The sequence below is a fragment of the Mytilus galloprovincialis genome, chromosome 14 (assembly GCF_965363235.1).
Source record: "Mytilus galloprovincialis chromosome 14, xbMytGall1.hap1.1, whole genome shotgun sequence".
Taxonomy (NCBI): Eukaryota; Metazoa; Mollusca; class Bivalvia; order Mytilida; family Mytilidae; genus Mytilus; species Mytilus galloprovincialis.
The window spans coordinates 36,409,454-36,428,394 of record NC_134851.1 but is presented as its reverse complement, the minus strand read 5'-3'; the positions used below and the strand labels follow the sequence as shown (position 1 = coordinate 36,428,394).

General features: G+C 32.5%; 1 protein-coding gene and 1 long non-coding RNA gene across 2 annotated transcripts; both read right to left on the bottom strand.

The window, feature by feature from the left end:
* Positions 1–1,942: 1,942 nt before the first annotated feature.
* On the bottom strand, positions 1,943–7,985 carry LOC143059637 (uncharacterized). Its single transcript, XR_012973545.1, has 3 exons — positions 7,889–7,985; positions 2,746–3,379; positions 1,943–2,210 (listed from the first exon to the last, which is right to left on the bottom strand). It is a non-coding gene; the product is annotated as an uncharacterized LOC143059637 (long non-coding RNA).
* An 866-nt stretch (positions 7,986–8,851) lies between these two features.
* On the bottom strand, positions 8,852–17,256 carry LOC143059462 (uncharacterized). The gene is made up of 6 exons (XM_076232964.1): positions 17,235–17,256; positions 16,656–16,704; positions 13,340–13,410; positions 10,668–10,773; positions 9,930–9,998; positions 8,852–9,040 (listed from the first exon to the last, which is right to left on the bottom strand). Exons 1-6 carry the CDS (start codon positions 17,254–17,256, stop codon positions 9,037–9,039), a joined length of 321 nt encoding a protein of 106 aa, XP_076089079.1. The 3' UTR covers positions 8,852–9,036.
* Between the last annotated feature and the right edge of the window lie 1,685 nt (positions 17,257–18,941).

Genomic DNA, 18,941 nt, shown 5'->3' with positions numbered 1-18,941 from the left:
CAGGAAGTTAATAAAATGACTCTATTTATACCCACATTAGTATTGCTCTCTTAATTGCCGGTCATGACCCTCTAAAAATTCTGCAGAACACTATAGAGGGGGATACTAGTATGAACAAATAATTGAAATTTTGCATTCTATAACAGGGAATAAAACATCTGCCCCTCAATTTGGATAAAATTGCATTGAGGAAATGGGGAAAATAATTGGATTCCCATTTCAACATGTAGATTTCTTCGTTATCAAGAGCATCTCACAAGCGTACAGTGGAATCCTTGTCGTAAATAAAGTTTTGACAAACCTTTAATTTTGCGAAAACATTTTAAGGAATGACTGTAATATTGTTTCTGTCTATGAAGAAATAACATGAAAAATGTGGTGCACACTGAAAAAAACGCGTGGCGGGTTATTTTAAAGTGTGCACCACATTTTTTTATGTTGTTTCGAATAGACAGAAAAAATATTACAGTCATTTTTTATAATTTAATTCTAAATTCCATTTTAAACCGGAGTAAACCATGAAAAAACGTTGATGACGTCACGGTCACATAACTAAATTATGTTTATGAGCTAAAAACATTTTTATTTTGAAATTATTTTAAGGTAACTAACCATAATTGTCGTTTCTCTCTGTAAAGCATTTACATGCCATACCTCTTCTTGTATAAAACAACAACTCCTGTATAAATAAAATGATATCAAAACTATGTTTTTATATCATTAGCAAAGCACACAATACTTGCTGTCAGTTATTTGATTTATTATGTATTGATCAATGTCCAGCAACAAATATTTTTTGAATATTTAGGGAAAACAATTAAAAATATACTAAATTGTTGTTACAGCTGTATATGCTCTAAAATGATTTAAAAAAACCCAACATCTTCGCTTGTTATTTATAAAAAAAATATACAAATGACAAAAAAATACCAATATATGATCTTTACAACTACCAGCTTACTGAAACCGCAAATCTACCCTTTTGAGAGATCTAAAAAGAGAAATCTAAGATCGAAATTATCATCAATACCAGATCCACAAAAAGGTTTATCTTGAATATTGTTGGAAATTGCATTTAATAAGCAAAAGTGACCAGCAGTACACGATCTACAAAACTGCACGATGACTGACACTTTCAAATTACTTTATTTGAGCTTTTTTTTAAATTTACTTAAATGTAGAGCCATGGTAAACCGCCATCTTGTTTTATATACAATCACAGTACACACAAAATGACATGGTTTAGTTCTTTGCCCAAATCCGCAAATTTGGAGACAGATTTGCAATCTATTGGTTTGACTGTTTATTTATATAAAGAACACTATGTGATATATTGCATTATCAAAAATGTTTGAACAAACGCCAAATTTTTATTTTTTTTTTATTTTTTCAACTTAACCATTTAAGGAAAGATAACTCTTGTAGTAAACAAAATATATTTTAGACTGTTAGGGACATTTTAGTTTTTACTTGTAGTAAAAAATAAGATCAGTGACACCATTTTTTCTTATTATTTTCCCAATACAATATAAAACCTATCTTCTCAAATTTTATTCTCATAGATTTCTTTTTATGCACACAAATGTGTTCTTTAATCTTTCATAAGCAATCGTGACAAATTTGGGCAAATCTGAACGACTCGTAGCTTGAAAAATGTCAGGGTGACCTATACTATTTTATTATATTTTAGAAAAAGGACAGTCAAATCTTCATTTCGGGAAAGTATAAGTAAATGATATCGGAGAAACATGTACCGATGATCTACCTTAAACATGCAGACAATGACTTTTTTCAATCAAAGATTTAGCCAATTGTCTTGAAAACTATATTGTGTTTGCTTTAGCCGTTAACAGGTTTTGGGTATGTATGCGAAGGATACCAAAAAGACATACAAAATTATAAGTAAAAGAACCCCAAAAACTGTCAAATCCATTGCAAAACAGAACAAAATTAAACAACAGTACACAAAACACAACAAACACAACTAAGGACTGGGCAACATATCCCCCAACAAAACAGGGATAATTTCTTAATAATTCATAGGGAAAAATAAAATATAATATTCGGTTCACCTGTAGAAATATATCAATATTATTAAATGTACCCAGTATTGATGTTTCCATATTCTGAAGTGAACCTTGAACTGATAAACCCATGTTTTGAAGGCTACCCTTTACTGAATTATTCATGATCTTCATTGTATTATCAATCTGCAAAGGAGAAGAAAAACATGACATAACTAAGTAAAAATAATGGCAATTCTGATATATAGCATCACCAGCCCCTTTCAATACATCCCTCTGTTTGTCTGTTTGTCCTGTTCTTGTACATTGCTGAACTGTTGAATGACTTGAAGAATTTTGATGCAGCTTGGTGTTAATGCACACCAAATTAGGATTTGGCAAAATATAAAGTTTGGAATATAAGTCTTGTTGTTTATGGTCACAAACTTATGCCACAATGAAATATACAACGTGGTGTTTGATTCACGTTTGAATGTCTGTCTGCAATGTCAAGGTCTCAAAAGTTACAATGTAATGTTATACTTAGGACGTTGAAACGACTTTGAGAATATAATCGACGTTCAATTTAAATTTCCCAAAGACAAGAGGACATGCCGCTGAACTAAATTCTACATGTCTCATTTTTATGCAATTGTTAAGGATAAACAGATTCACATTTCTCTTTATCTAAATGGTATTATAACATCTGTGTTCACATTGTATTACAAATTGATTGACTTACCTCGTCAAGTCTTTTGTGGACATCAATAAGATTTAAACAATATCTGCTGCATAAGGCTTCATCTAGTGGTCTTGCCTCTATTCTTGTCATGTCATCTTGCTTACTGGAATCAATTTGTAAGACAAAATTTGTCAGATCTGCCCATAATGATTTGTACTCTCTTTTGGTTATTGTCCCTTTTATATTATGACTCAAGTAGTCATTCTTGTATTGTCGTAACTTTTGGATGGCATCTTTTTTATCAGGTGTAAGGTTGCAGCAGTTAAGTTGAATCAGGCTAGCCAGTGTGATTTCGAGATTATTTAGTTGCACAGGATTGGCTGAAAACTTACAATGACAGCCGTGTGGATTTACACTGGGATGGGTTTTTGTGTATAACAGATCCCATTGGCAATAGTTAAGTGGAAGTGCTCCATTATTGGAACAGTTTGTCTTGTCTTTACAGCACCAGGTATTCCTGTGTCGAAGGTGAAAAAGGATGTGTATTGTGGATTGTTTATTTAAGAAATCCTGCAGTGATGCTAGTCCACAGTTGGTATATTCATTTTCAATTCTCTTCCAGAATAGAGGAGTGACTACTTCTAATATGACAGATCCTACTATAAAATAACGACGACGATCTTCTCTGTCCATGCTATAAATTAACAAAACATATTAATTGAATTGAAAATCATCTGGTTGGAGAAATGCCAATAATTATTTTTCAACAGGACAAGGCATAAAAAGGGTTCCACAAACTTGCCGATAAAAGTTCACCCTGAATTCAGCTGCAAATAAAATGGCATTAGGAGCTGTTCGATGAAAACTTTGTGATTACTGCAGGGGATATCATATGTCAGTCGCTCATTGTCCAAGTCTGACGCGCAAATAGTTGCATGTTTTGGTAAACATTGTTCCATGCTTTCAATTATAGATATCCGGGAACAAATGTTCAAACAGAACTAACCAAGCTCATTCTGTTCGTTACTGAATAAAAATACTGATTAAAAACAACCCTGAAGGTAAAATGGCTAGAAAAATTATCTGAAAACATCAAATTGGCAGTAAAAATCATTATCGACTGTCAATAAAGCAGCAAGGCAAATGCATTGCAAACGTAAGGACTCTACCGTTATAAGATTTACAATACAAGAAACTAGACCTAAAAACAGCTAGACAGTGACTGGTAGATTGTCAAATGCAACAACACCATGATGTGTCCGGTGAAAACAATGTAAGGATATTATGAAGTATAAAATTGACGTTGGCAATCATAAAAGCAGAGCTATGAAATAGTAAGTGGTGAGTTTAATTTCTTTACACAAAATAAAATAGAGATGGAAATAAGGAATGTGTGAAAGAGATCACAACGACCAAAGAGTGTCGCTTATCTTTGTCTATATGCATATCAAATAAAGTACACTCGCCAACATTGTAGATGAGAATAGACTCTATTTTGTTGATCTGTTATGAATGATCTTTTAGTCTGTTTGTTTTAATTCCTTGACATTATGAAGAGTGACAGTCTACTATTTATATCGGCAAAATTTGACTTTTTAATTGATCTTGTCGTACTGACCTATGGACAATTGGTAGAGCTCACTAAATTGAACATTTATGCTCTTTTCAGATTTTCTCTATATATAACGGTTCAACATATAATACACAAAAACTAATATTTTTATCCATGTCGTCCATGTTGTTTGATAGGACGGGTCATAGGACACATTTTAAAAATAGATACCCCAAATGATGTTTGTGGCCAAGTTTGGTAAAATTTGTCTCAGTATAGCATGTAGTTTCAGAGGAAAACATTTTTGTAAAAGATTACAAAAATTAATAAAAAAAATGTTAAAAAATTTACTATAAAGGATAATAACTCTTTAAGGGATCAATTGACCACTTTGGTCATGGAAGACGTATGTGTAAATGAAATTACCAATAAATGCAAAATTTCGTTAAAATTACCAACTCAGGAGCAGCAACCCAACGACAAGTTGTCTCATGCGTCTTAAAATACCAGGTCAGATAGATCTTCACCTAACAAACATGTTAACTCATGTCGTATTTGATATAAGCCAAAAACTGTATTTTAACCCCAGGCTCATAAGCCAAAAACTGTATTTTAACCCCAGGCTCCTTTTTTAGCCATGGCAGCCATCTTGGTTTATATGTAGGGTCATTGGATACATTAATTAAACTAGATACTTAAAGGAGGCATAGATAACCTTAGCCGTATTTGGCACAACTTTTTGGAATTTTGGATCCTCAATGCTCTTCAACTTTGTACTTGTTTGGCTTTATAATATATTGATATGAGCGTCACTGATAAGTCTCATGTAGACAAAACGCGCGTCTGGCGTACTAAATTATAATCCTGGTACCTTTGATAACTAATTAGGCCAAGTTTAGGTTTTATTTGGTACAGTTGTTTCAGAGGACACGATTTTATAAACGTTAACGGACGATAACAATGGGCGACGACGACGACGGAGTAAAAAAGGGGATACTTTACATACCATTCTAATATGACGTGCTTCTTTCGCTTTGTAAACAACACTGTGATAAAGTTCTCGATATATCTATACAAAGCGCAGACTCAGAGATATACATAATAATGGCTGTTACAATATACTTCCCACGTAAATCTACATGTATTGAAACCTATTTGCAGACCCTTTGCCGATTTTATTGTTTTAAAAAGAGCAATTAAAAAAAAAAATAACTGTTATTCTTATTCGGATGCATAATAAAAAGAAGTAGTGCACAAGAGCTCGGAGAAATCAACAAAAAATAAAAAATAAAATAAAATTCCGCGAAAGTCTATTAATTGTTTTGGCGCATTTAAGTCATTTCAAAACATGACGTCTTACAAATGAAACCGCTACAGTTGAAAGTTTTCTGATACGTGAACCATCGAAATTCGTATGATATTGTATTTAAACTGATTTTTGAGGTAGGTTTTGTTTTATTTTCTATTCTATTGCATTATTTGCATATTTACTAATTTCAGCAAGTCAACATGGCGGCTCCTTAGTTACGAAATGTCAACTTTGGATTTGACAGAAGCTTACGAGAAAATCATGTAAATTAAAAATGGCTATTGTTGGGTTTTAGAATTAGAAGAGTAAACAGTTTTTTTCTAGCGGTTATTCACGAAATAACACAAGAAAGCTACGGCTACGATATTCGAGCTTTATCTAACAGGGAGTACAAAAAGATCAGCCACACATACATACCAAACCAACCCTCGCTTCAGTATTTTAATGACCGTATTTGTCGTATTAGGACGACGCTCAGGATAAAATTCGAATATCACGGTCCAGGCCATGTGTAAATTTCCAACAATCTATGGCTTCCATGAATTATTTCTAAAATTACATATAAGTTTAAATGTGGTAAATGAGGGACCATGTAAATCATTCAATTGCACAAGATAAAACTTGCAGGTGTTAAAAGGTAATAACAAAAAGAAGAACCACATGAAAGTGAAATATTGAATGATATTAAAGACCAGTATGACAAAGTAAGTATATAAGGAGATAGTGGTCGTCGTGAGACAGAAAACAATCGATTAAGTAAAGTTAAGTATAATATATTTGGGTAAAAGGAACTGTGAAATTCGTTGGAGACTAAAAATTTTGAGAAAAAAAACGAACCAACTTTCTTTTTCTTTAAATTATAGATTGTTTAATGAAGTAAGTGCAGTTTCCTACCATACAAACGTGAACTAAAATGAATTGAACCATATTATACCTCGGCTTCAGAAGGATCAGTATACCTATTGTGATAAGTCAGCGGGTACTACTAAGAATAAGACAACGGTGCTGGTTGAAAAGGGTAAGATCATATAAAATAATCGGATCATGCTGTAATGTAAACTCAAATAGCGACAAAGAGGAAACATTGAGAACAAAAAAAAAACAGCTGAGTACAAAATAGAGTTCTGCATTACGACAGCTAAATAAGATGAAGGGAATGAAGAGTGTGGTCGAATTATCCGACGGAAAACTATACAGATCAAAGAGTGAGAGTTTCTTTGTTGGAGTCTAAATATAAATTGCTACAAAAAATATGTTTAAAATTTTATCATTGTTTATTGTTTAAGTTATTATTTAGGATGTGGAAGTCATGAAAGAATTTTGACGTAGGTTATGTGATGAATTCATTGTAGACATTTTATCGATCGAGTTCCTCCAATGAAGAAGAAGATCAATTAAGTCGATAAAGGCACTTTGTCTAAATATTATTTAAAACAATATTTGTTAAAACGTGTACAAATGTCATATGTATCAGAAATATAAGGGATCAGAAACAAGATATCACATGATTAGATAAATTATATAGGAGAATATTTAGTTCCGGATACAAAGTAAACATACTGGTTTATTTGATATCAGAAGACGGGGGAAAATACCACCCTACCAACTTAGTGAACCTACTGCACCAGTCAAAAATGACTGAGAGCGTGTCATTCATATTACAGAATGATGCATTGTATCAAATTTGTACTTTTGCTTCTTTATATGTGTTAATAGCCATTGTATACTTGTAAACGTCCGTCCATTTATTTATTTGTAAATAGTTAAAGATGTCGGGTATTTCCGTTTTTTTGAATGGACAACTTGTATGAAAGCAGTAAGTACTCCAAGCAGTTTAAAACATAAACATGATAAACGCATCACTTGTTTAAAATTACATTATAATCACGAATTTGCCATTAATATATTTAAAATATACCCAAATCACTTATTATCATATATGTTTGCGTTTGATTCGGGATAATCAGTTAACATAGTTTACAATTTACCTTTAATTGTGGTGATGTATGTCATAGACATCTGTCTATTGGATTATACAATACATGCTATACATTTTATGTCAAATTATAGATGAATTTTGTGTGTATTTGGTTGCTATCCTTATAATCGATACTTCACACCTGCATTTATTTGTAGCATACCCTTTATAAGACTAACCATTTTGCCGAATCGATTAAACACTGAAGTAATAAGATACTTTCTTAAAATTATATGACGTAATGTTAAAGAATAGGTTATTAAATTTGATATGGTATTGAATATCCATTTTCATTTTCAATGAATTCGTTTTAAATTTAGCCATACTGTACACGTTACTTCTTATTTATCGTAACAATTATTACCTTTCTGTTATATTTTACTCGTTCCCAGCTATCTTTCCTTTTAGACTTTTTTTAATTACAGGTAAAATGTGGATTATTTCCTTTCGTTCATCTTTCTGTGGAAATCAATAAAAAGGAAATACCCTGTGCTTTATTTAGTAACAATCACATGGTAGGAAATAGGAGATAATTTTCGCTCTATATTGACAATGTTACGGGTTACAGCTTTGTGTAAAAATTAACTACGGAAACTCATACTATTTACTTTACTTCTTATTCATTCTTACAATTATAACCTGTTTATTATATTTTTCTCGGTCCAAGATGTCTTTTCTTTGGGAAAGTTAAAATACAAGCAAAATGTAGATCTTTTTCTTTTATTCGTCTTTATTTGGAGATCAAGGAAAAGGAAATACCCTGTGCTTTATTTAGTAATAATCACATCGAAGAAAATGGAAGATAATTTTCGCTCTATATTGACAATGTTAGGTGTTGGTGCTGTGTGTGCCGTTGTTATCGGATGGCTACAACATACTCTGCAAATTAGCAAATTAGCAAAACCCAAATCCTTCTCAAAATGTAGGGATTGCTGATTACCACCCAATGCTAGATTGAATGCATGATTAGATGAAATGAAGATAAACATTGCATTTTAATAGACCGAAAAGCAAGACCTGAATTTCACTTCTAGTTAACAACCCGCAGAAAGTCATCGCATAATACCGGACATAGATTTTGACTCCTTGCAGATCAGTTTTAACTTTGACCCCTAAATGCAACATAATACGGAAGTAACAGCATATAAAATTTTTACAATTTATGGTTTGGTCCAGTCGTTGATGAAACACTAAACCTCTCCAGCACTCGGTGCGTGCACTCAACTGCGTTACCACCGAGGACGGAGAAAATTATACTACAAAAAACACAACCAACGAATAATATGAATAACATTTACTACATTTTGATGAAAGAAAATATACTTTCGTCAAGTTGTAGAACTGAAAACACATAATTTTCAATTCAAATAAGTTTATTTTCACCGCATTTTTTAAAATTTTTAATTCAAATAAGTCTATTTTCTATCCCAATTAGTTAATTTTCAATTTTGATGATAATTCTTTCTCATTTGTCACACTCAATCATTGGCTGTTTCTTCGAAGTACCAGTCATCACCTAAAATTAAAATGGTGTATAGATGTAATCGAAATGCATACTTGGTACTCTGGTCAGAATATAACTATTAGCCTGAAGTCTTTTTGACTATTTACCGGGTTTGTAATAATATGAACAACACGACGGGTGCCACATGAGCAGGATCTGCTTACTCTTCGATACACCTGAGATAAGCCTAAGTTTTTGGGTGGGTTCGTTTTGCTTAGTCTTTAGTTTTCAATTTTTTGTTTTGTGTATTGTTCTTTGTCTGTTTGTATTTTTCTTTTTTGACCATGGCGTTGTCAGTTTATTTTCGATCTATGAATTTGACTGTCCCTCTGGTATCGTTCGCCCCTCTTTTCAGCACTTGTTTCTTTGGACACTTCACGTATTCATTTTGATATGTCATGAACGATATTTGACTTAGGATGGTTTCAGATGAAGATGATAATTTTTTTAAATATTTTATGTTGTTGTAATTAATATTCATTGTTGGTCCACAAGCGTGTCTAAAATCCAAAGACAGTATAAAGAAAAGCATGCACATTTTCAGTCTGCTTAACAAAGAGCTTATAGAGGTATACACATGTATAAAGCAATGCATAATCAATTCGTATAATACAGTTATATTTGACAAATGAATTCAATCGTTGCAAAGAAAGATTTCCGCAATTGACTGTTTTTACATGGTTGATTGAACACAAATGCATGTGCAGTTTTTATCTGTCAAGTTCATTCAGCATGTTCAACTATAACAATTTTATATTAACATATGCATACGACAGCATCCAAATCAATGAATAGATTTGATTATATACGTCATTTGTTCTCTGGTGGAGAGTCTTATTGCATTGGATAAACCACATCTTCTAAACTTTTAAATAATGTTATTAAGAATGTATTTACATACCCACACTCAGCGGTCCTATTAACGTTGCCAACAAAAAAATCAGCTCTACACGTTCCACACACATAGTTGCTGTATGAAAATATAGACAAATTAAAGAAAAAGCAGTAACCCATTTTCAATTCTATGAAAAGATTATCAATTTGAGCGTCACTGATGAGACTTTTGTACAACCACTGGGCCGATGACACTGCTGGTGGAGTTATAAATCTCCGAGGGTATCACCAGCCCAGAAGTCAATACTTCTGCGTTGATATGAATTAGCATTGATATGGTCATATTTATATATTAACTGTTTACAAAACTTTTGAATTTTAGAAATACTAAGGCTTTTCTACCTCAGGAATAGATAACCTTAGCTGTATTTGGCAACACCTTTATGAATTTTGGTCCTCAATGCTCTTCAATTGCGTATGTATTTGGCCTTTTAAACTTTTTTGGATTCGAGCGTCACTGATGAGTCTTTTGTAGACAAGACGCGCGTCTGGCACATATCTCAATTTATCAGAAATTGTACATTTTTCCTTTAATGTCACTGCCTTATATTTTTTGTCATGGACAAGACTTCATACACGAAAATGTTAGACAAAGGTGTGATGTATCAGTGCTGCAACGTCAGATTAAATGAAATAAATACAATCAATGTCAAGAAATTTGCAAAATATAAAACAATACTTATTAATGTGTGCTATTATGATTTAAATCCCCATCCCCACAATTACATATATGAAAACAACTTACTAGCACTTTGCTGCAGGGTACTTTGCACACTTCTGTTCTTGGCATGGCAAAGGATACTCGCATGGATATATTGGATTGTCAGCAGTGCAAACGTGCTCTATGTCGCCTAGAATATAAAAGATATAAAAGCGTTTGACAACATCTAACATTACTCCAAAAGAAAATAAATGCACATCCACAAATATTGTCTTTCTAAACATAAAATAGGTATAGAAATTTTATTCATAGGGGACAGCTGCCCACCTCTGGATACGTTTTTTTTTGTGGCTGCATTAAAGACATAAAATAATGAGTGTACTAAAAAGACCGACAGATTGGCGAAATTAAAGAAACCTCTCGAATACGAATATATGTATTTGTTTATTATTTCCCTTTTGTTGAATACTGTTCGAAGTCCCAAAACGATTTTAAATAGCATGGTAGATACACATTCAACACGTGAATTTTATAGGTATAGGGAGAGGGGTTGAAATCGCACAAAACATGTTTAACCCCACCGCATATTGTTGCGCCTTTGTCCAGTCTTGAGCCCTGGCCTTTGTTAGTCTTGTATGCGTTTTAAATTTTAGTTCATTTATATGTTTTGGAGTTAAGTGTGGCGTCTATTTTCACTGAGCTAGATATAGGAAGATGTGGTGTGAGTGCCAATGAGACAACTCTCCATCAAAACAACAATTAAAAAAAAGTAAACCATTATAGGTCAATGTACGGCCTTCAACACTGAACCTTGGCTCACACCGAACAACAAGCTATAACGGGCCCCAAAATTACTAGTGTAAAACCATTCAAACGGGAAAACCAACAGTCTAATCTATATAAAATTAAAAAAACGAGAAAAGAGATATACGTATAAATTACATAAACAAACGACAACTACTGTACATCAGATTCCTAACTTAGGACAGGTGCAAACATTTGCAGCGAGTTACACGTTTTAATGGATCCAAACCTTTTCCCTTTTTCTGAAACAATAGCATAACATCACAACATAGAAAAACACACGATAAAATATCAATTGGCAGGCTTAACTCAATCAAAAAACGTACATTAATACACTATGAACGAATAAATTTGATCTGCGATATCTGAATGCAAATGCACAGTTAATAAAATATTAGGGACAAACATTCAAGGCCAAAAAGCAAACAAACAAGTCCAAACAAAGCCATGTCAAGACACCACTGCGAAATATTTAACCCTTCGAAAATATTCACTTTAGAAGAAAAAACGGTTTTAAAAAAAATACAGGTAAATCTTGAAGTTTATACAAATGTAGTGAAACTTAGAAAATATTCCAAATAATCGAAGCTGGTATATAGACAAGATCCATATAAATATAAAATAACAAAAAAGTTATAAACAGTATCAACAGGTCGAATTAACAAGAACGTACGATTTGAGAGTACTCGCAGTTACTGGCAGCTAGTTAAAAGCCAAAAACAATTAATAATAAAAAATCATGCATCAGAGACTAAAATCAACTAAAACACACCCCAGGGATTTAGTATTTCAACGTCATGAACAGTCAGAGAAGACATGACTTGTGCAATGCCAAAAATAAATGTATCGACAGGTAGTAGGATAGTGAGGAGCAACTTCTATAGAGATAAAAATTAACGTGTCTGTGTCTCTATACATCCCGCCTCAAAAGAAGATACAATTTAGTTATGTTTTAATTTGCTAATGACAAAATCGATATTAGTGCCAATATAAACTATATTCAGAGATCTAATTACAATATTGGTACGATAACCCTTACTTATAAGTATGTTTAAAGGTTCGATGAGTTTATACGGATCACATAGTGATTTCCTCGCTTTAAGTACAATATTACCATAAGATTTAGGATGTGAAATACCATTTTTAATAAGTTTTCTACAGGTATAGCCAAATTTACTAATCAAATCTTTGTATCTATGAAAGAATTTAGTAAAAGTTATAAGTAATTTATGGTATCGAAATCCCTGACACAGCAATTTACCAGTGATGCATTGATTACGTTCTTTAAAATCTATGACATCCGAACACACACGGGCATACCGAACGAGTTGGGATATATAAACACCGTATGATGGAGCCAAATGCACATCGCCGTCTAAAAAAGGAAAATTAACAATAGGAAATGAAAAATCGTCTCTTTTTTTCTTAAATTTTAGTATGAAGTTTCCCGTTTGAAATTGAAATGTCTAAATCTAGAAAAGGACAACTGCTGCTGTTTATGTTAGATTTAGTATACATAGGGGTCAGCTGCCCGCCTCTGGGAGAGGGTTTTTCTCGCTGCGTTAAAGACCCATTGATGGTCTTCGGCTGTTTTTCTGCTCTTATGTCCGATTGTTATCTCTTTGACATATTCCCCATTTCAGTTCTGAATTTTATGTATGATCTATATCCGCTAAACATGGAGAATTATTGCTTTTTTCGCCAATGCGTGTATCAGTGTTCCTTCTACTATTTAAGTTTTGAAATTCTCTTTTGTATCTGACTCTCTCCGTTTTATAGAAAATTTGGTTTTAAGTCGAAGGGATAAAAATAGTCGGGCAAAAAAGGTTTAATGTGTTTGACTTTTTATACTTTGGATCTACAGAGTACGTCTATATGGAAGGCTATTTAAATACATCGTGTGCGTTGTAAAATGAAATAAAATAATAGATGCTGAAAAGTCGTAAACTTACATAAGAACGATTCTATTTTCTTTCCGTCTACTTCAAAATAGCACGTACAGTTTTCATTTACAGCGTGGGCTCTATAAAGAAAAATAAATTATTAATGAAAAAAACATTATATAGTTATTCTATGGTCGGTTTGTTGTCTCTTTTTACACATTCCCCATTTCCGTTTTCCATCGAATTACCGAAGTTGTAAGGACCTCGATGTGAACGAAGTCAAACGATTTCATTTTCAGAAATTACAAGCCTGCCAGTCCTAAGGCTGTGAGTTCAAACCAATGTCGAAGTGTCAACGTAAATGTAATCCACGTTACAAATTAAAAAATAAGAAAAAATGAAATCACAAAAATACTGAACTCAGAGGAAAATTCAAAACGGAAAGTCCCTAATCAAATGGCAAAATCAAAGGATAAAACACATCAAACGAATGATCAACATCTGTCATATTCCTGACTTGGTACAGTCCTTTTTTTAATGTAGAAAATGGTGGATTGAACCTGAAAAGGGATGTCGAATGGTTGATAATGACACAATTTTGCACCAAAGTTCAATTTGATGTAAGCAACAGTAAGGCCTTCAACAATAAGAAAGAAAGAGATAGAGACAGACCGTACCGTAGGAAATGCATATAAAAACTTTGCCATGAACAATTCTGTTAATCAGATTTTCAGTGGAAAAAATATTTGCACCCCGTATTCTTTAAACAAAGAAATCCATCAATATTTCTTCAACAGAAAATAACATTCCTGAATACTTCTTCCATTCGGAACTAATATACATGTAATATAAAAACAGCAGCAGGTCAGTACCACTTCGATCTTAGTTGACCTATGTTTGCCCGTTTCACAGTCGGAGGTCAGTGCATTGTTCTTTCCGGTTTTTCCAGCTGCTCCTGCCAATAAAAATCGTCACTATTATAGAAGATCGGATTAAAAACCAGGGATTAATCAATCTTTAAAAGTGTATAAAAATTGATTATTTCCCTTGTATTTGTTGCGCTCGACGATGTCACGTGTCAAACTCGGAAAATTATCAAAAATGAATCAAATTTGAATATTTATGATTATGAAAAAGAGAGACGAACGATCCAAAAAGCACATTTGCAATTATTATACTAAAAACAGTTGACATGACTCAAAATCAAACGACAAAACACCAAATAGAAAACTAAATATTGAATACTACAACTTCTACCTAGAACCGGGTGTTATCTCATGTGATCCGGAATGGTAAGCAAAATCATATATGAGAAATATTCTTTAAGAATAGTACTTGTTTAAACTACGCCGTTGTCATTTACTAATCCCATAGGTGTTAAACTATAATATCTTGAATAGTATTGAAAATTTTAAGATACTTTGAAAATGACCAAGTAGAAAGAAATCCCACCAATTTTCATACAATGCTTCATATAGATTTGATATCCTCCGATAAATGAATTATTAGTTTACCACAAGTCTTTCTCCAGTATGTTTTTGCAAATATAATCTGAGTTAAAAAGATGAATACCCAATAAATAGACGCGTTAGATAAGTGAATACTTTTGACAAACAACAAACGAGACTCGAGAGATAATAAACATTTTAAAGGGGTCGTTTCAAAAGAAGTAATTATATTTTTCTATTGATACATGTAACATAATTTATTATAATTTATTACGTTAACCCAAATGAAACATTTTAAAGTAAGGATTTTATTATTTTCAGTCAATTAAATTGTGCCCTCTTTCTACCAAACCAGCGCAAAGTTCAACAATCTGAGTTATTCTCCAGCGCGTATGACGCCACTATGTACCAAGTACTTTCTAACATTTGAGTCTGGGAATGGTATGTTCGACATTAACTCTGCATTCTCTGATTGAGTTTCTTGCATTTAGCACGGTCTATTCTTGTTTTATTTCGCAATTGGTGTCTTTTGTAAGGCGTCATTAATGGATAGCGGTTAGCATATATTTCATCCGCTAATATAAAAAAGGTTCTCTGGGAAATTAAGTTGTAGTCCGTATCCTATATCTTGCATCGAATTGAATTGTTGTGATCATTTTGGTGGCCAAGGAACCCGCTTCGTACTAGTCGTATGTGATTTTGGGTGTCATTCAAAGCCTGGGTGTGTATACAGTGCATATGTCTATGTCCGGAAAAAACTGTTCCTGTGGCTCGGCATTCCTGGCCATCCGCCTTGCAAGGGCAATGAAAGCACTTGACGGTCAATCCAATGGAGAAAATATCTCCCATTACAACGGTACTATTCCAGCAAATGTATATGACGCATTCAATGAAGAAACTTCAAATAACAAAGACAAAATCGAATAACACGGATATGTTCTTAGCCACAAAAGTCGATTTCTGGGAGACAACTTATGTGGACGTCCTCGAGTCCCAACATTCAGTATCCTATTTCAAAGTAAATTCAGCATCGGAATCATTGTATCAGATATTTCACCAGTGAATAGGTAGAAATCGTATCGATGTGAAGAAAAGAGCATATTTCTGCCATTCCAGACGTCTTCTTCTGTTGTTAAGATATATAAGAGGATCTGGAGGGGGTCTTATTATAAGAAGTACCAAAGTCAACATCTCGTTAAAGAACCTTGTGCAGTCAGTTGGTTTAATTATACAAATAAGCATTTTTGCTGTGAACATATCTTCCATGTTTGTCTATAAATCGTTCTGTCAACAAGTTCCTCTGAATATATATTTTTTTAATTATTCAATTATGTGAACGTTTCGTGGAGTCCAGATTATGGATTCCCCTTATCATTTTGGCTGGATACGCGCTCAGATAGCAATGATAAAAGTTGTTATTGTAACGTGTAAATCAATGATAATTATTTTATTTTTTTGAGATGGTCCCTAATTTAAATGTCTCAACTATAGACTCTCGACTCTCAATTGTCAACAATAGTTATCTATCTAACATGTCTATTTATACACTTCTTGTTAAGCCATGGTTATACCTTTACATACAAATACAGGACTTAAGAAAGATAACAAAAATAAACCATGATATAGATGTCCTGTACCAAGTCAGGAAAATGGCCATTTTTATATTATAGTTCGTTTCTCTGTGTGTTACATTTAAATGTTGTATTTCCGTTGTGTCGTAGTTCTCCTCTTATATTTGATGCATTTCCCTCAGTTTTAGTTTGTAACCCGGATTTGTTTGTTTTTTTCCTCAATCGATTTATGAATTTCGAACAGCGGTATACTATTGTTGCCTTTATAGACAAACGAATGAGTATTCCTATAATAATGAATCTAAAATTAAGAATACTAAACATATGTTCAACGAATGATCGTAACTCATAATACGTAATACATACTTGGGTACGGCGTTTGGAAAGTTTTTACAATTTTCTGTCACACATATTTCTGAAAAAAATGCAATCTATACACTTCTTGCTAGAGTTAAAGCTAAGTCATGGTTGTACTTTTACATACAAATGGTGGACATATGAAATGATTGCACAATTACGTACCAAGTAATTGTTATAATCGTCATTTTTTCGAAATGCTACAACATAACACACACATGCCTGTTAATATTTTGGAACTGTTAGTATTTCAAAACTTAAAATTTATAGAACAAAAATCCAGGTCTGAAAAAGCTTATATCAATAAATAGGTGTTTGGAAAATGCTGGACAAAATAGTAATGGCATATGATTGTTTGGATTTTTTTTTCTTAACTATACAAAATAAATATTAAAGTAGTCAGCTATATATTTAGATTATGAATAAATGGAAGGTTCCATGTATGATAATCGGAATAATAGAAGAAGGCATTGAATAGTTGAAGTTATATTCCGTTATAGTAAGTTTACTACATGAACGACGTCATGTTTCAATCCATACTTTTTAATTTCAAAGACGTGAAAACGTGTAAACACTCTAAGCATTTACGTTGATGTTGTCTTTTCACCATTTTTTCTTGGTGATGGATTGGAAAGTAAAATCAATTTTTCAGTGGATAGAAAATAATAAATGTGCTCATGTGGAAGGTAAGTTGATAAGTGTTTATCCAAAATCAACTTTGTAAAAGAAGAATAACATTTTGAGACAATTTAAGGGCTGAAACATGCCGGAAATTTTTTCAATTACTATAATTTTAATTCTTATTGAAATAGATCACAAAATTCATTCAAGATAAAAAGTAAAGCTGATAATTTTGTAAGCCAAATGAGCAATGCGTTTACAAAATACTCAACAGTGACACTTGAAACAAAATGATAAAATGACCAAATCAAGTAAGAATTGCCTGTAGAGTGTTGAGAAATGCATACCAAATAAAGCTGAGGTAATCTATTCTTGAAGTATAAAATACTTAGTAGTTAAAAAAATCAACATCACTTACCATCTGGACAATCTAAAACAAAGTAAAAACTATTTTAAAGTCGTCATATATTTTTATGAAATGATTTGCAAATAAATGGACAGAAATAATAGATGGATAGATAGATATATAGATAGATAACGTAAGGGTACCCAAATTGCACCGAGTACCCAAATTGCACTTATTTAACAAAAATAGCAGCGGACATCTAGCGAAATTTCCTAGAGACTACACAATTTGTATTTTTATGATTTGATACTATGCACATCTTTCAACATAGGTAAAAATATTCAGATATGCACAAAACTTTCACAGTATTTATCAATAGATGAAGTGTTTACTGAAAAAGCAAATGTACTGAAACGCCGCCATAAGACGTCATCAAAACGTCATCTTTTTAAAATGATCAAATACAATGTGTAACAAGTGTTTATTTAAAAAAAAATGAAGAGTAAGCATGGACTAATATCCAATTGTTAAAATTATTTGAAGAAATTAAACAAAAGCTCTGTTATTAGACTTTTGACGATGCTAATTTAAGCATGGATGCAATTTGGGTACTCTTCATTTCAAAATCATTGATGGTTTGGAGGTCAGTTTAGACCATATGGATTAAAAATAAAATTGGTATAGCTATATAATAAAGAAGAATACGGCTACAAAATAAACACAGAATGGACATTTTTATCTTTATCATAAAAAAACGTAGGTGAAAAAACTGTCAAAATAGGTGCAATTTGGGTACCGTCACGTTAGATAGTTATAAAAGATAGAAATCTGAAGAAAAAAAAAACGTTTTTAATGTCGTCATATAGATAGCAAGATACAAAATTATTTACAAATACGATTGCAAATATTAAACAGGTCAAACGCTAGTATTCTAATGATGATAGAGTAAATGTGTAGAATGTAAAATGATTTCCTAAAAACATTTCTACACATTTTAATTTGTTTAAGGAGTTCACAGAACGTAAGCATCATGTTAATACGATAATATTACCGCATTGGAGGACTCGTGGTTATGTGTTCTCCTTTAAGGAGAGATGCCTCGGTTTCACCAAAGACTTTAAAATTGGTATTTGATAATTATTTGCGTGGCACGCGGCATAAAGGGTGAAAAGCAAAGACTGGTCGATTGTAGTCCAAATAATGTGTTGACAAGGTTTCGTTCTAAATATTCATTCTGCATTGTCGTTTGACCCTACCATGCAGTATATTTCTAACCAAATATACAAAATGTATATACTTACCAATTGCATGGATTACTCTAAAAACGC

Bases quoted from the DNA above. Each gene is read 5' to 3' on its own strand.
- LOC143059462 (XM_076232964.1), bottom strand. From the start codon at position 17,256: ATGGTGAAAAGACAACATCAAC. The intron at 13,411-16,655 runs GTATGTATTACG...TTTTCTTTATAG, and splicing joins TTTCCAAACGCCGTACCCAA to AGCCCACGCTGTAAATGAAA. The intron at 9,999-10,667 runs GTAAGTTGTTTT...ATTTTCATACAG, and splicing joins TACCCTGCAGCAAAGTGCTA to CAACTATGTGTGTGGAACGT.